This window comes from Ammospiza caudacuta, chromosome 7, assembly GCF_027887145.1.
Source record: "Ammospiza caudacuta isolate bAmmCau1 chromosome 7, bAmmCau1.pri, whole genome shotgun sequence".
NCBI lineage: Eukaryota > Metazoa > Chordata > Aves > Passeriformes > Passerellidae > Ammospiza > Ammospiza caudacuta.
The window spans coordinates 47,561,732-47,584,937 of NC_080599.1; the positions used below are offsets into that span (position 1 = coordinate 47,561,732).

Sequence of the window (23,206 nt, forward strand, 5' to 3'; positions counted from 1 at the left end):
AGGGAGAGACGGGGAAACGGGAGAGACGGGGAAACGGGAGAGACGGGGAAACGGGAGAGACGGGGAAACGGGAGAGACGGGGAAACGGGAGAGACGGGGAAACGGGAGAGACGGGGAAACGGGAGAGACGGGGAAAGAGAGAGCCGGGAAACGGGAGAGACGGGGAAACGGGAGAGCCTGGGAACGGGAGAGACGGGAAACGGGAGAGACGGGGAAACGGGAGAGACGGGGAAACGGGAGAACTGGGAAAAGGGAGAGCCGGGAAAAGGGAGAGCCGGGGAAAGTCCCCATCCTTGCTGCTCCCCGGGAAACGGGACAGCCCGGAAAGAGCTCCGGTGTGAGCGCAGGGCCAGCGCGGTGCCAGAGCTTTGCTGCCCGCCCCGGAGGGACAGCAGCTCCTTCAGCTGCTCCCCAGCTGCCCCCACCCGAGACAGATTTAGCTCAGGGCCGGCACAGATGGGGCTGCGGGGCCGGAGCCACAGGCGGAGCCCTCGAGCCCGCAGTTGCTAATAGAGATGGAGCAAATTAAGCGAACTTAATTGGGAGGGTCACCGCACAATGCCCCACCTGTTCCGCGGCGCTCCGGCCATCTGCCGCCCCGCACCTGATGCAAAAGGGCTTTTCTCGCTTTCCCCCGTGCCACGGGCTCCCTTGAGCCGTGTCGGGTCTCACCAGCAGCAGGACGGGGCAGGGCCGGGCGGGGGCACAGAACAAACCCTGAGGACACAGAAATCACCCTCCTTATTCTGCTGCACAAACGCGTTGATGTGCCCCGAATGTTCCGGGTTGGACAGGACACGGAGCAGCCTGGGGTGCTGGGAGCTGTCCCTGCCACAAAACCATCCCTGGGGTCCCTTCCAGCTCAAACCATCCCAGGGTTCTGTGATGTCCCATTTCCCACACGGCCAGCTCAGGGTTCTGCAGGAGGTGCACGGAGCCAGCATCACACTGTGCTGGGGAAAACAGCTCCTGGTGCTCAGGAGCTGCAGGAAAACCCTGACACAAGATAAACTTTAAAGGACACGCTGCCAAAATCCCCGTGAGGGACCACCAAGGGTCCCAGTGCAGCCGCTGGAGGGGGTGGGAACGTGCCAGCCCACAGCCAGGTTGGGAAAGAGCTCTGGCTGTGGGAGGATGGAGGGTCTGGGTGCAGCAGCTGAGAAAGCTCTGACACAGCAGCCATCAGGAGCCCTGCCCGGAGGTCTCAGGGCTGACACGGGACATCTGGAGCGGGAGCAGCTTCCCAGAGGAGCACCGAGTTCCTGGAAAGCTGCAAAGGGAGAGATCACAGAACCACGGACTGGTTTGGGGTGGGAGGGACCTTAAATCCCACCCAGTGCCACCCCTGCCATGGTAGGGGCACTGTCCACTGTCACAGGCTGCTCCAAGCCCTGTCCAGCCTGGCCTGGGACACTGCAGGGATGGGGCAGCCACGTTGTTTCCTGTGGCAAACTCTGGCCCTGTGTTTGAAGTTGCTGAGGCTGAGTCTGAGCACAGGGGAGCTCCTGCAAGGAGCACAGCAAGAGTGCAACCCCTGTGGGAGCAGAGAACAGCATCCATCCAAGGGGGAATTCTGCCCCTCTGCCCCTCCCAGGCGAGGCCCCACCTGCAGAGCTGCCCCAGCCCTGGGGACAACATCAGCAGCACCTGGAGCTGCTGGAGAGAGCCCAGAGGAACCCGTGGAGCTGCTGCAGGGCTGGAGCCCCTCTGGAGCCAGGCTGGGACACCTGGGGGTGCTCACCTGGAGAGGAGAAGGATCCAGGGAGAGCCCAGAGCCCCTGGCAGGGCCTGAAGGGGCTCCAGGAGAGCTGCAGAGGGGCTGGGGACAGGGATGGAGGGACAGGACACAGGGAATGGCTCCCACTGCCAGAGGGCAGGGCTGGGTGGGAGATTGGGAATTGTTCCCTGGGAGGGTGGAGAGGGCTGGGCTGGGATTCCCAGATTTGTTGTGGCTGCCCCTGGATCCCTGGCAGTGCCCAAGGCCGGGCAGGGTGGGCTCCAGGGCAGGGTCTCTGTCCCGGTTTTGGTCCCGGTCCCGAACAGGGCCCGGCCCGGCCGGACTTGGCAACTTTATGGGCGTGGTCTCATTTGCATGAACCAATGGGAGCGGTGTATGCAAATGAGGCCTGGCGGGACGGGCGGGGCGGCGCGCGCGGGGCGCCTTTGTCCGGCTCGGGCGGCGGGGCCGGAGCGGCCGCAGCGGCCGGAGCGCGGTGTCCGCCCCTGGCCCTGTCCGAGCCCCGAGCGGCCCTGGCCCCGTGATGACTCTGGAGGAGCTGCCCGGGGAGCGCCGCGCCGCCGGGAGGTGAGGCCGGGGGGCGGCGGGGGCCGGGCGGGGAGCGGCGCGGGGCGGCCGGTGACGGCCGGTGCGTCCCGGCGCAGGATGGAGCAGGCGGGGGACGCGCTCGAGGAGGTGCTGAGCAAGGCGCTGAGCCAGCGGAGCCTCACCCTGGGCGTCTACGAGGCGGCCAAGCTGCTGAACGTGTGAGTGCCCCCCCGTGCCCGTGCCCGCCGGTGCCCGCTGCCCGGCGCGCCCGGTGACGGCCGTGCCCCGCAGGGACCCCGATAACGTGGTGCTGTGCCTGCTGGCGGCCGAGGAGGAGGAGGCGGGCGACGCGGCGCTGCAGATCCACTTCACGCTGCTGCGGGCCTTCTGCTGCGAGAACGACATCAACATCTTGCGCGTCAGCAACCCGGCGCGCCTGGCCGAGCTGCTGCTGCCCGCCGCGGGCCCCGACCCGCCCGCAGACCTGCACTGCGTGCTCGTCACGGTGAGCCCCGGCTGCCACCGCGGGGGGACATCCACGGCTCCCCGGGGCCGCTCCGGAGCCCCCGAACCGCCGCGCCCGGGACTCGAACCCGCGGCCTCAGGGGCTCCGCGCCGGGGGTCCCGCGGTGCCTCCCGGGGACAGCGGCTGCCTTCGCCCCTCGTTTGCTGCGGTTTCCTCATCTTCCTCCTTTGTTTCTCCCCTCTTTCTCCTGTTCTGTCTTCTCTTTCCCTTATTTTCTTCTTTCCCCCCTTCCCTCTTTATTTTCCCCCCCTTCCCTCTTTATTTTTCCCCTTCTCTTTCCCTCTTTCCCCTTGTTTTTCTCTCCCTTCCCCCCGCTTTTATCTCTCCCTCCTGTTTTTTCCCCCGTCCCTACTCTGCCCCAGAGTCCAAAGCTAAACTCCTCACATGCTCGCAGGCCTGACTTGTTTGTTTGCCTCGCCAGCAATTTAAGATGATTCACCCTCCTGCTCTCTGTGCCGCGCTCCCCCCCCCCGCCGCTCTCGGGTTGTTTTTGCTGCCGTGCCGGAGCTTTTTGCCGTCCCCTTTCCAGAACCCGCAGGCGTCGCAGTGGAAGGACCCGGCGCTGAGTCAGCTGATGTGTTTCTGCCGGGAGAGCCGGTACCTGGACCAGTGGGAGCCGGTGATCAACCTCCCGGAGCGGTGACCCCGGCCCTGCCACCAGCGCAGACTCTCGCTCAGGAAGGAACTCCCTGCCCCGGCTCCGCGAGGGAAAATAAAACCCGACAGCAGCGGCAAAAAAAAAAAAAAAAAAAAATTAGATATAAAATAATAAAGCTACAACCGATGTCATTTGGAGGGTTTTGGCTGGAGTTGAGGAGAACAGGGATGAGCCCAGCCCGATGCCCTTCCGAGAACTCCCTTCATTCCTTCTGTCCTTAAGTGCCACTTAAAAGTTCCTGCTTTAAACACCTTAACGAGCAAACGAGGTTAATCGAGGCCTTTTGCCAGCAATGTTGTTGTATTTTTGGGATGTAATTCTCACGTTTTTATGCTAAGATATATAATAATAATAATAAGTTATTTTCTGATATCGATGGAGAAATTATTTATACTTGGAGGTTTGAGAACCGAAACGCCCTCGAGCAGTTGGTCTGCAACCACGAATCTTCTCCCAGATGGCTGCAAAAGCAGCGCCATTAATATAATTGTTTGAAATTCGAGTGTTTTTTGGGGTTATGGTGTTCTTGTTTTGTGTTTTCTTTTTTTTTGAAATAAAGTGTAAAATCAAACCTTTGGCCCGGGCTTTGATTTCCTCGCTCCACGAGTGCAGCAGACGCAGGGGCTGAGCAGCAGCTGCTGCTTCCTCCTGGCCATGGGCAAGGTCCTGTTGAGCAGCTCCAGTGTGGGTTCATTCCCGGCCCCTCCCAAGCAATTACGGGCTGAGGCAGCCCATGTGCTGCAGGAAATGCTGGGAATGCTATTCATTTATTTATTTATTTAGTTTGCTTGAACGCCTGCCACAACAGGAGCTTAAAAAATAAAATAAAATAAAAAAGGGTTTTGCTGCAGAGGTTTCTGCGCTCCTGCAGCTCCTCCTTGGCAGGTGGGAATCCTCATTTCCCTGGGGAAGAAAACCTGGCCTGGGTTTTCCTTACAAAGCCCTGGGAGTTGTTTGCAGCCCCAGCTGCTCCTCAATGCCACGGCCAGGCTGGCACAGGTGGCATTCCCGCGTGTGGCAGGACAATGCCAGCGTGCTGCTGGCACTGCCTGGGGACAGCAGTGACACACACTGTCCCCCAGCCCGGCCAGGAGGGGAGGCTGGACCTGTTCTCCCACTCCTGGGATGCTCCAGCACCAGGCCACCCTGTCCCTGCTGTCCCTGTGTCCAGTCCAGGTGCCACCCTGTGCCTGGGGACACTGCAGCAGCAGCAGCAGCAGCAGATTTATTTCTCCAAGCTCAGGCTGAATCCAAACCCCTCTGGTTCTCCCAGTGTCCCCACACCACAAAATGGGGGGTCCTGGCGACCTTGCCCAGCACACAAATTCTCATTTTCCTCCCCAGATCAGCACAAAAATTCTCATTTTCCTCCCCAGATCAGCCAGCTTGGCCAAGGACAAGAGGGGCAGCCCAGTGATGCCCCGTGGTGGGGTTTCACCACAGGCTTCTCCCAGCACCTGCGGATGCAATGGTTTAATTTCTTTTTAAAAAATAATATACAAGGGCAGAGTCTGCAATTCCCCAGATTTTACAACCCCTGTTCTTTCAGGGGGTATTGATGGCGAAAAACAAAGTGCAAACACAACCACTCCAGATTTCAGTGTACACTGCATTTTAAAAATGGCAACTTTGCCAAGAATCCCTGGATTAAACATCGTCAGATTTGGGCAGCTGTGCTGGATCTCCAGGTAGGATCTCACATCTGGCTCAGCACCCTGCCACGAGCTTCAAGGGCAGGCACCAAAACATCCCTGCAGCCCCACCAGGGATCTCAAACCAAACAAGAAAATCCCAATTTCTTCCCAGATTCCTGGGAAAACAGCCACCAACAGCACGGGGCCCCTTCCCTGCCCAGAGCCCCCTGCAGCTGGGCACAGCTGGATCCCCTCAGCCCCAGCTGAGCAATTAACAGAGTCATTAATTGTGACCAGGGCTGTGACAAACACACACAGAAACAGTGAGGAGGAATTAGTGCAGAGCCACGGTGTTGGGTTTTATCACCTGCCACTAGAAAAATACCCTGATTACAAAAATAATTGGCAGCCAAGCAGAGGGTAAGCAGCAGGTTTCTCAGTCAGGCTGATTTCTGGGGCTCTGCCAAAGAGATCTGTCAAGCAAAGTTGGATTTTTTTATTCTCTATCAAAAGTGGGTCTATAATTCCATATAGAAATGACAAATGTGCAACATAAATGACAAGTGGTTCATGAATTCTGCAGATATCCTCCCAGAAATGCAGGGTTCTAGCAGATGCCTTCAGCTGCCTGCACAGGAGGGCATTTGCAGCCAGCTGAAGGCAGGATTATTTTTGAACCCTTCAAAATTTGCTGTTAATATATAAAGTTTATATATCTACACATACACACACAGAGAAAGACTTTTTTATTATGTGTATATATAAAATATATACTAGATGGAAAGGCCCTCAATTATAGATGCATAACCACAAGCTGGAGCTAATTTGGCATTTTTCCTGTTTAAAAATGGATTTTTTTATAAAAATGAGTCAAGTTCTGACTCCCTGCTCAGAACCCAGCTGGGATTGGGAGCGAGGGCAGCGTTCCTCCAGCTCTGCCAGGGCACTTCCAGCCTCTCTTTCTTTTCTCATCTCTCTGAGGATGTGTTTTATACTAACACAGGTGGTTTTTTGAGAAAAAATGCAGCAGAATCCAAGGTGGAAATTCTGCTTTTCCAACTCACAGAAGGCAGGGAAAGCATCCCTGATTCCCATCTCTATCCTTTGAAAGCCCTGGGATGAGAGGCCAGCAGGAGGAAGGCTGAGGCAGAGCTCCCTGGAGCTCCCCAGCAGCTGCTACAATCATTTTGCAAGGTAGATTTTGCTAGAAAATGCACTTTAGGCGTGCCTGTGCACAAACAGGTGCCAGGCACAACCCCCCACCCTCCCCCCAAAACAAAAACAAAACCAAAAAATCCATAATTTTATAAAATGTAAACCCAGTGATTCCGTCAGGTCTCCACAGCTCTGCTTTGTCTGCAAAGCTCAGGCAACTTTGGTCGTGCTGGAGTTGGCAAATGCCACCAGGACCCCCCGTGCAGTGCAGAGACCCTGGAGCCCATTCCCTTGGCCAGGACAGAGAGGCAGAAAGCTCCTAAGGGGGACAGGGGCAGCAGGAATGCCTTGGGGAGCTCAGGGGGTGCCCACGGGGCGCAGGTACCTGGGGGAGCGCTGGTGCTTGGCCCAGGGGCTGGGCAGGAGGAGCTGCCCCTGCCTGCCCTATAACAAAATGCAGGTTTTCTTGTCCTTGAAGGGGTTCTCGGAGGCTGGAATGCCCATCAGCAGGGGATCCTTCTTGGCGTGCTCCTCACAGTACAGCATCAGGTCAGCCGAGGCCTTGGACACCTGCAGGGCACAGGGATCGGCAAAAATGGGGCTTGACACGGAGATGGCACCAAAATGGGGCTGAGGAATCAGCAAAATTGGGGTTTGACATGGAGATGGCACCAAAATGGGGCACAGGGATCAGCAAAAATGGGGCTTCACATGGAGATGGCACCAAAATGGGGCACAGGGATCGGCAAAAATGGGGCTTGACATGGAGATGGCACCAAAATGGGGCACGGAAATCACCAAAAATGGGGTTTGCCATGGGAATGGCACCAAAATGGGGCACAGGGATCGGCAAAAATGGGGCTTGACATGGAGATGGCACCAAAATGTGGCACAGGGATCGGCAAAAATGGGGCTTGACATGGAGATGGCACCAAAATGGGGCTGAGGAATTAGCAAAAATGGGGTTTGCCATGGGAATGGCACCAAAATGGGGCTGAGGAATCAGCACAGAATGGGGTTTGACATGGGAATGGCACCAAAATGGGGCACAGGGATCGGCAAAAGTGGGGTTTGCCATGGGAATGGCACCAAAATGGGGCTGAGGAATTAGCAAAAATGGGGTTTGCCATGGGAATGGCACCAAAATGGGGCACAGGGCACAGGGCACAGGGAATCAGCACAAAGGAAATGGCACCAAAATGGGGCTCAGGGAATCAGCAAAAATGGGGTTTGGATTGTCATGGAAATGGCACCAAAATGGGGCTCAGGGCACAGGGAATCAGCACAAAGGGGGTTTGCCATGGGAATGGCACCAAAATGGGGCTCAGGGCATTGGAAATCAGCACAAAGGGGGTTTGCCATGGGAATGGCACCAAAATGGGGCTCAGGGCTGGGAGGGAGCCTCGTGGGGTGGGAGAGGTGCTGGGCATGCACTCATTCTGCAGGGCTCTGTCTGCTGGTGTGATCCCCAGGGAATGGGGGGAAGGATGGAGCCTGGGCTCCCTGGGGCTGCTGTGACACCAGGCAGGGAAAGGCTCCAGCTGCTCCCACAGGACTCTGCAAACAGGAGGGGCATCACACCACCATCATCACAAACCAGCCCTTGCCAACTACAGTACATCCTAAGTGCTTCTTCACCTGTCAACTTCTACCATACCATAAATACCTTAAAGCAAATAATCTAAAATCATCCTCATGATCCATCTTTCATAATTCTATTTCTCCAAAGTGTCTAGTCTTATTTACAAAACCACCCTTTAGAACTTGTTTCTAGCTCCATTTCTCTCTCAACAATTTCTATCCTATTCCATTTCTAAATCAACATTTCTTATCTCAACATTTACATACAAATCCACACTATGTGAACCTTCTGTCGGGCTTTAAGAACTCTCTACAAATCCATTTCCCACAGGGCTTCAAAATAATTCCAGGGGGATTTTCATCTCTCCTGGAGGGACAGGACAAGGGGGAACAGCTTCCCACTGCCAGATGGGATATTGGGTGGGATATTATCTACAAGAAGTGTGTTTATTAATTATTAATTATTATTAATAAATGTCATTATTTATTATTATTTTATTATTATTTTATTATTATTTATTATTATTTATTATTATTCACTATTATTTATTATTACTTATTGTTTTACTACAACTTATTATTTATTATTAATAAATAATTCTATATACTTTATAAATATATAAAATATTATATATATAATTTTAATATATATGTAAATATATATTTCTATATATATTAAAATATATATTTTATATATTTTATATATCATTATTTATATATAATTTTTGTTTACATAATTTATATATTATTATGTTTATATATTATTATTAAGTATCAATAAATTAAATTATTTATTATTTCATATTATTTATAATTCACTAATATTAATTATAATTTATTATTATTTATTATTATTTAATATAATTTATTATTTATTATTACTTATTGATATTTACTATAATTTATTAATAAATTTATTTTTATTATTTCTTTTTATTAACTATTATTTGTTATTATTTATTGCTATTTATTTGGAATTCTTGAGCTTTGAGGAGGCAAACACTGAGCTGTGGGTGCACAAAGACAGCAGACCCACACAGACACTGTGCAACGTCCCTGTCCTGCAGCGAGGAGGAGGAGGAGGAGGAAGAACCCCCCTGAGCTCACCTTTATCCTCTCGATGGAGGCCTCGATGCGGAGCTGCTGCACGGTCCTGCGGGCCTGGGCGATGTTGTTGCTCGTGGTGGCTGTTTTGCCTGACATTTTCAGAGGGGCAGGGAGGCTCTGCAGGGAAACACAGGGGTTGTTATTGCAGCAGGCAGCACAGCGCCCTGAACCGCTGCTACACACACACAGGCAGCCAAAAACTCCTTTCCTGCAGTGAAACAGATCCCCCTGCAGATCCATGGGTGCTCCAAACCCTGGCCTGGGGCACTGCCAGGGATCCAGGCTCTGGGAATTCCATTCCATCCCGGCCCCTGCCCAGGAACAATTCCCAATTCCCAATGTCCCATCCAGCCCTGCCCTGTGGGAGCCATGCCCTGTGTCCTGTCCCTCCATCCCTGTCCCCAGTCCCTCTGCAGCTCTCCTGGAGCCCCTTGAGATCAAAAATGAATTTTCCCAGCAGGAAACTCCAACAGGCACTGCTGGGTTCCACAGGAACCCTGCCCATGCAGACCCAAATCCCTCTCTGGGATAACAAGAAGCTGTTTCACCAGGACACAAAGCACAAATCCACCACAAATGGAGCCCAAAGTCCCATCCAGCCCCTGCAGTTTCCCCTCACAACATTCAAAACCTGCAGTGTGAAAAACCCAACACACAGCAATTCATTTTTGTCCAGTAACAAATGCAGCTCTGAGAGGGCAGTTCAGGAGCTGCTGATTCCTCCAACTTTCCTACCTTTTTTTTTTTAGGTTAAAAAAGTTGCAGAATTAAAAGATACACCATTATTCTCTCATTTAACTGAGGAAAGGCCACACTCAGCCTTCCCTCCCCAGCCCCAAACCCCCTTTTGCCACTGGAGCTGTTGGAGTCTCTGGATCCCTTCCCACCCCACATGGATTGACCTCCTTAGGAAAGTTCCAGTGCTTATTTTCCCAGCTGCTTAGCTTTGTTAATAAATGAGATGGTTGGATAAAAACAAACCAAACCAAAACAAGCCAAACCGTAAGATTTGAAAATTAAATTGCTGCGTTTGCCCATCTCCAAACAAACAGGAGCTTTAATAGCCCTCCTAAGATTACTAAACCTCTTCTGCAGGGAGATTTACAGCAACTAGGTCAGCTGCCCATAAATCTGTTTTCCTTCCCAGCTTCTGGCAATGCATCTGGGCTGCTGAAGCCATGGGATTTCTCCCAGGGCACCCCAGGACTCCCCAGATTGAACTGGAGGTGCCAGAATTCTGCAGAACGTGGGGTTCAGAGCCATGGGCAGGGTTTGCTGGGCCAGGAGGATCTGCCAGGAGGAGAAGCTGCTCCCTGAAGAAACAATCCCTCATTTGGAGAGGGCACAGCTCTGATTTCTAGGAAATGATCCCTGGTGCTCAGCAGGCAGCCCTGGGAGCCTCCCCCATCCCAAAACCTTCCCTTGGGATCTCTGGTGTGTCCCAGCTCCTCCTTCTGTGCTAAATGCACCATAAAATGAATTTTCAACAAGTTTTTCTGTTCGCTACCTAAACCAAAACGTGGCTGGTGATCCAGGCCAGGCTGGACAGGGCTTGGAGCCACCTGGGACAGTGGGAGGTATCCCTGTCCTGGCAGGGGTGGCACTGGGGGGGTTGCAGCTCCTTTGCAGCCCAAAGCATTGCAGGATTTCCTGCTGTGACTCAGGCAGGAGGGGTTCCCTGTGGGGACACTGGTGACAAGCTCGGTCCCCTGTGTGTGACACAGCTGAGCAGGGCCCGGGCTGGTGGGGACAGAGATTCCCAAAGCCCAGAGCAGCTGCAGGCACGGCTGCAACTCACCCTTGGGCCTGACTCAGAGCCTAAAAGCAGACAAAGGATCAGACCCAGAGCAGCCTCTCTGGCACCACCCTGCCATGGCAGGGCCACCTCCCGCTGTCCCAGGGCTCCAAACCCACCCAGCCTGGCCTGGGACGCTGCCAGGGACACAGGGGCAGCCACAGCTGCTCTGGCACCTGTGCCAGGCCTGCCCGCCCTGCCAGGGAAGGGTTTATTTCTCATTCACCCACTGCAAACTGCGCAGGAGGATTCCCACCAGCCACACTGCCAGGGAAAGCGAAAAGCACAGGAAACTTGCAGTGCACTTCCTGCAGCCACACCTGCACCTTTTCCTGTCCCAAAACACCTGCAGACAGGTGGAGCTGCCCCTCTTGCAGAGAACAGCCCTGTTCTTCCAGGCCTTGCCCCATTTCTTTCCCCAGGCTCTGGGTAATGAGGTTGCCATGCAGCAGATCCCCAGATCCGCCTGGGCTGCCTGCCAGAGCCCAGCTCCAGTGGGATAATTAAACTCTGGACTGTCTTATTTACTCTCTCAGATCCAGGACTTGTGAGGCACCTGCTGAGGGAAAGGTAATTAAATCAGCCCTGCACAGGCAGGGCTGGGGATCTGCTGGAAATCCCAGCAGCTCTGCCTGGAACACAGCTCCCAGTTTGCTCCAGTTACACCCAGCCAGCTCCTAGTGGAGCAGCAGAGCCTGGCTGGCAGCAGGGCAAACCCTCAGAGGTGTCTTGTAACTGCTTCTTTGAAATAAAGCAGATTTTGAGGTGAATAACTCAGAATTTGGATCAACAGAGCAGGCTGGGCAAAACACAAACCAACACCAGTGACAAGGACAGCACCTCCAAGTGTAACACCCTGCCAGCCCCTGGTTTTCCAGCCCCTGGTTTGTTTTCCAGGGCTGCCAGCAGGGATCTAAAGTTACAGCTGACCTGCAAATGCAGGTTCCAAAGGGCTCTCCCCTTGCAGAGCCACTGGAGCCCGGCTGGGCAGGGTGGGAAGGAGGATGGACGTGCCAAACTCGCCAGGGAAAGGGCAGGAAAAGGACACGGGGTGTTCCAAATGTCCCACTGGCCCTGCACACCCTGCAGGTCCCTGGGAATCCATGGAGCTGCTCCATGGAATCCAGGCTGGAGCAGCTCCAGCCCGGAAATGTCTGGATGCTGCTGCCCGATAAACCAGAAACAATCTCCACCCTGGGAATGATCCCACTTCTCTAAGATACACAGGAATGGGGGGAAAAGAGGGAAACAGGGAGCTGGACAAGCTCAGAGCTGCTGCTCCCAGCTCGTTCCCAGCCCTGAGCTCGAGGTTTCAGTAATTCCACCACGAGTGCTGCAGGTTTCCAAGTGACCATTTCCAGTCCTGCAAACTTCCTGCTGTTTGTTGGAAGACTTTGAAGCTGGGTCTGGTTTGTCACCACCACCACAGGCTCTGGCTGCTGCCATTCTGCTCCCTCCCGCCTCCCTGGCATGCTCTCATCCTTCAGCTGCCACCCTGCAAACAATGTGGGAACAACACCAGCAAAACCCCAAATCCAGCTGCCCCTTGTAGCAGTTCACATCCCCCAGAGCTCACAGGAATTAAAAGAATAAAATTTTGCTTCTGCAAATGCAGGGATTTGTCGGGCAGGAAGGTGTTGGGAGGAGGAAGAGGGGATGCAGGGAGTGGCACCAAGCTGAGGGAAATCCCTATAAAGAACAGGGAGAAGGAGCCCCAGCGGCCCCTGGAGGGGTGGCAGGAGCAGGGGTGATGGCAGAGGCTGTGCTGGCCCCCGTGGCCCCTCCAGGAGCAGGCAGGAGCGGGGTGAGGCTGCCCTGGTCTCAGGGTGCTCTGCACTGATCCCCTCCCAGGAGCCCTGCGGGGGCCGGTCAGGACTTGAACGCTGGGCTTGGTTTTCCTACAGGGCACCCTCGGGAGCTCAGGCTTTGTCGGGACTTGCAGAACCTGAAAGTGCTCCCAGTCCAAGCCAGGAGGCCACTGCTGGCACTGAAGGTGGGGGCAGGAATGAACAGCTCAGCTCTGAGCAGGCACGGGAGCACAACCGGCCACAGCAACAGCTGAAACAATTCCACAGCAGCAGCACCAGCTTCTGGAATCGGGACATTCCCCAGTTTTGATCTCTGATTTATCAGGCCTCCAGTGGAAGAATGTGTTGGAGGAACCTCATTGTGCCTGGCTCTGTTTCCAGCCCAAGTGCTGCAGAGGATTTGGAGGCGCAGTGGGAGCTCAGGTGTCCCCCTGGTCCTGCACACCCCGAGCACAGCAGCACCTGGAACAAGGAGAGCCAGGAAGGGTGGCAGAGGCACAGAGCCCCTGACAGCCCTGCAGGAGGGACAAAGGAGCACCCAAGGGGTGTCCCTGCCCACCTGAAACCCAAATGGAGCTGCTGCATCTCCCCAGCAAGGAGCTGCCTTGCCCTGGCAGGCCCAAGGACCTTGGAAAGGACCTGGGAAGAATGGATGATTATTCAGGGTGGAAAAAGAGTGGAAGGGCTGTGTGGAGGGGAGCACCTTGAGCTGCGTGCCTGCAGCACAGGCTCTGGGAAGGCCGGGTGCCATCCCATCCCCACTGGCACCTTCACTGGGAGCACTGGGAGCACTGGGAGCAGGCAGGCACGTCCCACTGCTCCTGCTGGGCAAGGAGGGAAGGGAGGGAGCAGGAATTGCAGCCCAGCAGCCCATCCCTGCCCCGGCCACGCTGCCTGCCTGGTTCTTCCTCCCAGCAGCCCAGGGGAAAGCCCAGGGCTCTGAGCGGGGCCGTGCTGACACCCAGTGGAAGCTCCGGGGCTGGAACCTTCTCCTCCTGCCAGAGAGAATGGAAATGGATCTGGGCAGCAGGAAAACAGGACACTGAGGGTGGAGCAAGGCAGGGACTCCAGATGCTTTTGGGTCAGTTCTCTCTTGATGGTGCTTTTGTCCCATCCCTAGAAGGGTCCAAGGCCACGATGGAGCAGCCTGGGACAGTGGGAGGTGGCCTTGCCCACAGCAGGGGTGGCACTGGGTGGGCTTTGAGGGACCTCCCAACCCAGATTCTGGAATTTCACAATCCTTATTCCCCACAGAGAGACAAGTGGTGCCATAGTCCATAGATTTCTGGGAGCACTGGATGGGTTTTGAGGTCCCTCCCAACCCAGATTCTGGAATTCCACGATCCTTACTCCCCACACAGCGAGCAGAGAGACAAGTGGAGACACAAATTCCACAGAATTCTGGGAGCACCCCGGGCCACTCCTGCCCTCTGCAGACTGAACACAACACCCACAGTGCAAACTCCACAGGAAAAATGGCAACAGGGGCCACCCACGACCTCCCTGCTCCCATCAAGAAGAAGAAGAAGGATTTTTCCACATCTACCCCAAACCAAGCTGTGAGTAGCAGCTCCCTGGTTGAGCAGGTGAGAAGGGCTGGATTTTTAAGCAGGACTGGATTTTTAAGCAGGATTCAGGTGAGATTTACAGGCACAAATATCTTATATGCATTAGAAAAAGTTTAGGTTTGGTGAGAGAAAGGAAGATCCTCCCCAGACAAGATCCTGCCCCAGGAAAAGGAAAGCTGGAGCCTCTGGCAGCTGCAGGACCTGCAGAGGTTTTGGGGAGGATGGGGCTGCTCTGGGGTGCAGCACAGCTGAAGGGGCTGGGGCAGCTCAGGCAGCTCAGATTTCAAAGCCAATTTTGCAGCAGAAAAGGCCCAGAAAGGCCCAGCTCTGCTGCCATCCCCTCCTGGAGAGAGGCTGGATGAGAATTGGGAATTGTGGCAGATCCACCTGGTTTGCTGTCAGTGCAAACACAGAATGAAAGCCCCCTAAAGCACAGAACAACCATTTGTGGTGTTTCCTCCTTCAGAGAATTTACACTTGAGACTACTGAGAGATTTTACACTAGAGATCCTTTTTTTTTTTTAATTATAAATAACGCTGCCAGTGTCTTAATTGGGGATTAAAACCCTTAATGATGTGAAATGAAAGGAAACAGACAACTCCCAAGATCTTCAATTGGACTTGGTGTTCTGGGTGTTTAATTAAGGCCGTGCTCCTCCATGGCCTCCTGTTTTTAAGTTATTCCAGCACCATCCTGCTGATCAAACTGGGCTGCAGCTCCCTTTGATTTCCAAAGGCAGCCCCCACTGTGGGATTCTGTCAAACCCAGTGCACATTCTGGGAGAGGAGCAGTGGAAAAACCTACTTTTGCTTTCCTCTGCATTTCTCCTGACTTCACTTTTTGTACCTTCAGCACACACAAAAAGTGGCTTTTAGATCAAGGTTACTTTGAAAAACATCTGAGCAGTGTTATTTTAAAGACACTGGAAAAGGCAATGAACTGCAGGGCACAGAAGGTCCCTGTTCCTCCCCACAGGGAGAGGAGGGAAAACTCCAAAGAGACATTTGCAAAGAGACTTTGAGCTGCATGAAAATCAGGCTGCAGAGCAGGAGAGGGCTGTGCTGGCAGCTCCAGCCTGGCCCCAGGCTCTGTGACCTTCAGCAGATTCTTTGTCTGGCACAGATAAAGCCTGGGATGCTCTGGGGAGAGCCCCACGGGGCTCAGCTCCAGGAACTGGGGAGGTGGGAAGGATTTCACCCCCTCCTTGGCTGCAGGAATTTATCCAGGTGCCTGTTTTTAAGGATGGGGGGGAATATAGAATAATTTGCATTTTTTGATGGTCAAACGAAACACGTGTAGCACAGCAAAGACACAAGTGATGAAGATTTGCAGGCTGGTAAGAAATTCCCTCTTATCAGGGGAATAAACAAGGAAAAGCTTAATTTCTGTGGGAAAAGCAGGTTTTCCTGCCCCCTGAATCCAACCCAAAAGCAGTCAGGCAGTTAAAATAATGAGGTGAAAAGTGTCAGCAGTCCTGCCAAGGTCTTTATATTTGTTCTGCTCCGGAATAAAATTAAATCACCAGGGTTTGGGACCTGTCATGCTGCTTCGTGTTTTGCATGAAATAAAAGAACCAGAGTGGACTGGAAACTCACCTACATAGGCAGACCTGCTCCCTGTCCAGCTTGCCTTGATTTTATCGGTGTAATGATCCTGAAACAAGAATAAAATCAAAGTTATAAGGATTTCACTGTTCAAGGAAGCCAGAGCTGGGGGGGGGGGTGGCACTTGTGGCTTAATGCTAATTACAAAAACAATATTTTGAGATTGGAAAATCCACCTCAAACTTGGAGCAGCCTGCGACAGTGGAAGGTGTCCCTGCCCAAGGCAGGGAGTGGGACTGGATGGGATTTAAGGTCCCTTCCAACCATTCCAGGATTCCTTTGACCCTGGAGCTGTCAGCCTGCAGTGATGTGTCCTCACAGCTGGGTGTAAATCAGTGCCCAAACAAATCTGAGAGCTCACATTCCCTGTGCAGGCCTTGCACAGCCACAGAGAAACCTGCCATTCTATCAGCCCTCACATCCCTCCAGGCCCTGGCAGGGCTCTGAGCTCTCCTGCATCCTTCTCCTCCCCAGCCCCAGCCCCTGAGGGTGCTGGAGCCATCAGGTGATGGGAGCCGGGTGAGAGCTGGAGCAGGGAGGGATTTACAAATAAAATCACCCTTCCCTTCACCCTGCTCAATCCCTGCAGTCACACCCAGCTCTGTGCCAGCTTCCAGCAGCTCCCAATCCACCAGGGGCTGGCAATGCCCCTGGCATTCCCAGTGCAGCTATCCCATATTGATGTTTTTGGCTCGATCTTTAAGCGTGGAACTGGGACCAGAGGCACTTCCTGAGCTGGCACAGCCAGGGCATGGCCGGATCTGGGATTTCAGCCTTTGGCATGGATCCGGCCTGCACTGCCAGGGGTGCTGCAGCCCTGGCACCCAGCCCTGGGACTGCTCCGTGCCCACCACAGCCATCCCTGCCCTCATTCCCAGGGAAGGAGGAGGCAAAAACCCACCTGAAATTCCCCAGGGATGGCCCTGAGCGAGGAGGCAGCTGTGGTAATTTACTTTGGGAATTTTAGGAGGAATTAGAGACAGGACTTTTGAATTGTTTTGGATGATCTGGTTTGTTTTTCTTGTCTTCTGCATAGGCAGGAAGGGGGAATTTGGCTCAAATCATTACAACATGGTTTAGAAGGTCTCAAGACCCTTAGTTATAAGACTTTTTAAGGAGTTATTGACTAATAAAACACTGTCAACAAGGATATTTATGTTTTGACTCAATCTTTAAATATTTTGTTTTATGGACTCACGCTACAGTGTAAGCTCTTTTAGCCAATCATGTTATGGCACACAAACTTACAGTGCTGCATTCTAAACTCTTTGTTTACTTCTGTAATTACTTTTACTATCTCTTGAACTCTAAAACTCTGAACTTCTTTTATTTAGCTAACATGTCTCTGGTTTAAACTATAAATCCACATTCTTACTTCTGGCACCTCAGTCTGGGAGCCTTTCCCAAGGTCTCAGATCAAATCCTGGGTTTAATTCCAAGCTTTGGCTCACAGGCCCAAAGTTCTGAGAGTTCCCTGCATTTCAGATTGCAGCAGGCAGCACGGGCAGTGTTCCCATTACAATCACACCCCACTTCCCGTGCTGGAAACGGGATCACACTTTTAACAAGTGCTGCTCTAATCACTGTGTGGAGGAGGAAAATAAATTGTGCTAAGGACAGTCTGCCTTGCCACAGTCCTTGTCCCCGTGCCAGGCTTGTCCTGTCCACATCCAGCAAGGAAACCAAAATAAATAAATGTGACACGTAACCTCCTCCAGGGACGTGTGACTGCTGCACAAAATCAAAGCTGGCATGGAAAAGCTGCTCCTCTGCTTATCTGTGCGACATCCCAACCTGCTCACACCCCCTGGACGCTGCCAGGGAAAAACAAGAAGAGTTTTTAAATTGGCTTGTGCATCCTGAGGGGGAAGCAAACACAGCCACAACAAGCAGGAATGGTTTGGGCTGGGAGAGAGCTCCAGGGATGAGCCAGCCCAAGCCCACCTCTAGTGCACCTGAGCAGTGATTCCAGCTCCTGGGGCTGCCCTCCAGCCCAGAGCCACACTGCTGCTCCTGCCTAATCACAGCTCCTGTCAAGCCACTCATAAACCCCCACAAAGGCAGCATTGCTGGCATAGTTTGAGGCTGCAGTAATGCACCCCCTGCAAAAGCCTCCACTCGCTGCTGGGGAAGGAATAAATCAGGGAAGGGCACGTGGGCTGAGGAAATTCCACAGCTGCATGGGTCCCAGTCCCTGTGGCCAAGGCTGGCAGCACCAGCCAGCTCCTCCTGCTCTGCAGGAGTTCCAGCTCCAGCTGCAGCATCCCTGCTCTGCAGCAGGAATCCCTTGCAATGTCAACCAGACTGAGCTGGGAAAAGGATGGTCCCTGTCCCAGAGAAGTCAGGGACACTTTCTGCTTATCCCAGCTCCAAGCTCAGACCAAAAACCCTGACCTTGGGAGAGGGCTTGAAGCTACAAACAGAGCTGAAAATGTAATTTGGGATCTGCTCAGAACTACTCACAGCAACCACAGAATGACAGACAGGTTTGGGTTGGGAGGGAGCTCAAAGCTCACCTCATCCCAACCCCCTGCCATGGCAGGGACACCTCCCACTGTCCCCAAGTGCCCAGCCTGGCCTTGGGCACTGCCAGGGATCCAGGGGCAGCCACAGCAAATCTGGGCACCTGTGCCAGGGCCTGCCCACCCTCACAGGGGGGAATTTATCCCTAATATCTCATCCAAACCTGCCCTATTTTTCCCTTTCTACGATAACCACCCCAATGTTTCCCTGGTTCAGGCAGCAAGGGCAGGGTCCATCCCCCTGGAATTCTGCTGGAAACTGGGAGGGAGAATGTTCCCTCCTCAGCTTACAGCACCAGGAAACCTCCTGGTTATGGGCTCTGGGGGTGGCTGGGCACAAAGAAAACCCTCCTTTAGATGGGAACGCTGGACAAAACCTTCCCCGTGAGCTCCCAGTGGCTCTGCACGGGGAATGGCTCTGCAGAGCAAAGGGGCGATGGCACAGAGCAGCTGGATCAGGGAGCAGGCTGGGAGTGCAGGCTGGGAATGCAGGCTGCTCCCTTCCCAGCAGGACTGAGAGGGGCTTTTCCACCTCCAAACCTCTGAGAGCCAGGCTGGAGAACAGCCCCTGCACAGGCAGGGCTCCTCAGAGCAGGGCAGGAGGGCTTAGATCAAACACCCACAGCAAAGGGTGCCAGAAACTCACCTGTCCCTGCACAGCACGACTGGAAATCCATGGGAGAGGGACGGGAAGAGAAAGGGGGTAAACAAAGGGGAGCAGGGCTGGCTCAGCCTGAGCTGAGGCCAGTGTTTAAACAAGGAGCTGATCCCAGCAGCCTCAGCTGCTGCAGCACAAATAACCCTCACAACACACTTTCTTCCCTCTCCCTCCTCCCCCTGGAACTGCAGCACATGCCAAGACGCTGATACGGACACAGGAAGCTGAATATAAACACATTGCCTGTTTTACCAAATATTCAAAGGAACACAACTAAAAATACTCAGCTGCTGGTGTCCAGGAACATCCCAAAGCTGGGATCCAGCCCCAGCCGGGGAGCTGGGATTTGGGGCACACTGAACCCCAGGCCCCAGCTTCCATAGAATCCCAAATGGCTGGGGTTGGAAGGGGACCTTAAATATCTTGTTCTGTTCCCTTTCCACGGCAGGGACACCTCCCACTGTCCCAGGTGCTCCAGCTCCAATGTCCAGCCTGGCCTTGGGCACTGCCAGGGATCCAGGGGCAGCCACAGCAAAGCTGGGAATTCTATTCCAGGGCCTGCCCACCCTCCCAAGGAACAACTCCTAATTCCCAATATCCCATCCATCCCTGCCCTCTGGCAGTGGGAGCCATTCCCTGTGTCCTGTCCCTCCATCCCTGTCCAAAGTCTCTCTCCAGCTCTCCTGCAGCTCCTCCAGGCCACACTGAGCTCACCCCAAAGCCTCTCCTCTCCAGGTGAACACTCCCAGCTGTCCCAGCCTTTCCTCCCAGCAGAGCTGCTCCATCCCTGGCACCATCCTGGTGCCTCCTCTGGACCCCCTCCAGCAGCTCCAGGTCCTTCCTGTCCTGGGGGCAGCTCTGCAGGGGTGTCACCACAACATCCAGGAGTGGATCCTCTCCTCCCCAGGGACACCTGGCTGGAAGGGGCTCAGCAGCTCCCCAGTCAGGAGTGCTGGATCCCCTGGGATTGCTGGGTCCCCCGGGAGTGTTGGATCCCCACAGCCATGTGTCTCCCCAGGGGCTGGATGGACCCCACCACATTCCAGCTCCCATGGGTATACCCCCACTGCTCCCCCACCCTCCTGCTTCTACCCCTCTCCCTAAAATCCCATGGGGAATCCCAGCACACCCCTGAGCACTGCTGTCACAGCCTCTGCTCTTTCTCATCAATCCTTGCAAAACACAGAATGGAAACTTTCTGCTTTTTTTCCAACTCTCTGTCTTTTTTTTCATGTCAGCAGTGCAGTCTCACCCTTCCAAACTCCTCCCAGGTGATTCCTGAGTTCAGAAATGGTGTGGGACCGAGAGCTCCCAACACTGAGTGCAGGGGGAGCTCTGAGGTTTATGAAAACGAGCCCCAACTGTGCAACAGTGCAAAATTCACCAAGCAGCTGCACAGCTCCAGCAGAGCAGCAATCCCAGGAGCCACCACACATCTGCAGCTCCCATTTCCCAAGAAAAACTGAGTCCATGATGACTCTCAGGCACTGGGGGTGCTCCATCCCAGTTAACGGAGTTCACTCCCAGTCCTGCCCTGCTCAGGGGTATTTCTGTGCCAGGCCACAGCAGCCTTGCCCCTTCCCCAGCGTTTGTGCAAGCACAGAGGGAGTTGCAGCAACTCAATCCTCCCAGGAACCCGGCCCCGTGCCTGGGCCAGGGCTGCGCTGTGCTTCCCTGATAACTGCAAACCTTTGGAAGCGCTTCCCTCCGCCCTGCCGCGATCTCTGCTCCGGCAAAGGGCACAAAGGCAAAGGCTGGGCCTTTACGGGGCTGAGCACGGAGCTCTGCAGCAATGTGGGGCTGCTTTCACAACAGAGCACGGCCACAGAGGGACACACTGGGCTTGGGGAGCTGGGGCCGAGGAATGAGCACCTTCCCAGCCCAGAATGTCGTGTTCAGCATCTCCCAGCAGCTCCTGCAGGGACGGTGGAGCCACAGAAAAAGGAGGGAGAGGGAGTTTTAAATAGGCAGGGAGAGACAGCACACAGGGAACGGCTCCCACTGCCACAGGGCAGGGGTGGATGGGATACTGGGAATTAGGAATTGTTCCTGTGAGGGTGGGAATAGAATTCCCAGCTTTGCTGTGGCTGCCCCTGGATCCCTGCAGTGCCCAAGGCCAGGCTGGACACCCTGGGACAGTGGGAGGGGTCCCTGCCATGGCAGGGGTGGCACTGGGTGGGATTTGAGGTCCCTTCCAACCCCAACCATTTGGGATTCCATAATTCTACCGTGTCATGAATCTGGTTCAAATATTCCGAGTCTTTTTATCAACAGAACCTAAAACCTTAAGAACTTTCAGTACTTAAAAAAGCTATCACATTATATTTGCAATGAAACCTACAGCACAACTCAGTAATTTGATTTAACACCAGCAAGACAGGAGAGATCAGCTGTTCTGCTGCCTGGGAGCCCAAGAAACTCCTCCAGGGCAAGAGGAGAATTTAATCTTTCAAGGGAAAATCCCCCACCAGCTGGGTGATTATGGAATGAGCTCGCCCTCAGCACCAGAGCACCACTGTTCCTCTCTGGAATTGATTGCTCCTTGATTAGAGAGACCCCAAATGCTGTGGTGCATCCCTGCCGGGATGGAATACGGCACTGAGGAGTCATTAACTCCACACTAATCCCTCAAGCTCATTCAGTGGCACCGAGCAGCACAAAATCCTGCCACTGTCCACTGCCCACCCTCCACTCCCAGAACTGCGCCAATTCAGAATTTCTGAACCAATTCACACCCCAGACAAACACACACAAGTAAAAGTGTCCCTGATCCTGGGGGTTCCGAGCCAATTGAAACCCCAGATAATCACCCGGGAATTCCATTTTGCCACTTTCCAATTGCCACACTAATTAAGTCATAGAATCACGGAATGTCCTAAGCTGAAAGGGACCCATGAGGATCATCAGGTCCAGCTCCTGGCCCTGCACAGGACAACCCCAAAATGTCACCCTGAGCCCTGGCATTCCCAGGGGATCTGGGCAGTGCCCACCACCCCCTGCAGGAAGAACCTTTCCCACAATCCAACCTAAACCCCTCCTGACACAGGTCCTTCCTAAAAACACCAGGCTAAAACCACAATATACACTCAAAACCCTCTTTGCCCCCACTCCCAAAAATGTAAAGAACTCCAGCTTGCAATAGAGAATCTCAATGTTAAAGTTACTAAAGGAACTAAAAAATGCCAAGAGTTGAGCTCGATGATCCGTGTGGGCCCCTTCCAGCTCAGGATGTTCTGCAATTCCATGATTCCCAGCAATCCTATTACTGCAACAGGGTGTGTAATCGCAGTATCAACACGAAACCTCCTGGAATAATGACGCTTCCCACTAATTAGCCTCCTTCCCACACTCAGCCCACAACTCCCCGCACGTGGGAAACTTCCTCCGCCAGGCACAGCTCCGCGATCCCAAGGAAAACCCACGGGCTGGCAATGCTAAAATCGGGGAAATGGAAAGGATTTAGCTGAAAGCTGGGGCGGCCCCCGTGGAGTCGGAGCCGCCAGCTCTGGGTGTCCATCGGTGCCACGGGGAAGGTCAGCAGGGAAGGAGGCGGGAAGGAGAAGGAAAGGAAGAAAAAATTTGCCTATTTTAGGATTATTTCTGCCTAATTAAGCACACAAATTTTTACACAATTAAGCAGCTTTTCCCTCACTCCCGTGCCACTTGTTGAACCACACCACACCCGCCGGGAACCCCCTCTCAGCACAACCAAAAACCGCTTAAAAAACCCCACAAAAATCTCCAGACCCACCCCAAAAGCCGCCAGGCACCGCTCGGGCCCGGCCCGCCCCGCCAGGCCCCGCGGCCGCAGGGGCCGGGCCGGCGCTCCCCGCTGCCCCCGCGGGGCCGGGCGGGCTGTCCCGGGTGGCGGAGCTCGCTGTTCCCGGTGGGAACCCCCCTGTCCCGGGCGATCCCGGTACTCACCGAGCGCCGCTCCCGGTGTCTCCACGGGCGACCGGAGCGGGAGCGGGGGCCACGCCCACCGAGCCAAGCCCCGCCTCCATCCCAAGCGGCCCCGCCCATCCCCGCATGGCCCCGCCCCGCCCCGAACGGGGCGGGGCGGGGCCATGCGGGGATGGGCGGGGCCAGGAGAGTGGTGGGCGTGGCCACGCTGTTCTCCAGGGGTTGCTGAAGGCATGGAGGATTTGGGAATTTTGGGAGTCAGGGAGGGGCAGATGTGGTATTTGCAAAAACTTGTCTGCTGCCCCAACGAGCCCGGCGTGCCCGTGCTTGTGGGGCTTTGATCGCCTGGGAATTCATTTGTCTGCAGAGGCAGGGGAAGGTGTGGGTTGAAATTTAAATGCGGGCTCCTGCATGGGAGAT

General features: G+C 54.2%; 2 protein-coding genes across 2 annotated transcripts; one reads left to right on the plus strand and one right to left on the minus strand.

Moving 5' to 3' along the window:
• Positions 1-2,165: 2,165 nt before the first annotated feature.
• Positions 2,166-3,565, plus strand: GADD45A (growth arrest and DNA damage inducible alpha). Its single transcript, XM_058808773.1, has 4 exons — positions 2,166-2,305; positions 2,383-2,484; positions 2,558-2,771; positions 3,322-3,565. Exons 1-4 carry the CDS (start codon positions 2,262-2,264, stop codon positions 3,433-3,435), a joined length of 474 nt encoding a protein of 157 aa, XP_058664756.1. The 5' UTR covers positions 2,166-2,261; the 3' UTR covers positions 3,436-3,565.
• Positions 3,566-5,813: 2,248 nt separating this feature from the next.
• GNG12 (G protein subunit gamma 12) lies at positions 5,814-22,868 on the minus strand. Its single transcript, XM_058808591.1, has 4 exons — positions 22,808-22,868; positions 15,695-15,752; positions 8,928-9,044; positions 5,814-6,809 (listed from the first exon to the last, which is right to left on the minus strand). Exons 3-4 carry the CDS (start codon positions 9,021-9,023, stop codon positions 6,684-6,686), a joined length of 222 nt encoding a protein of 73 aa, XP_058664574.1. The 5' UTR covers positions 9,024-9,044; positions 15,695-15,752; positions 22,808-22,868; the 3' UTR covers positions 5,814-6,683.
• Between the last annotated feature and the right edge of the window lie 338 nt (positions 22,869-23,206).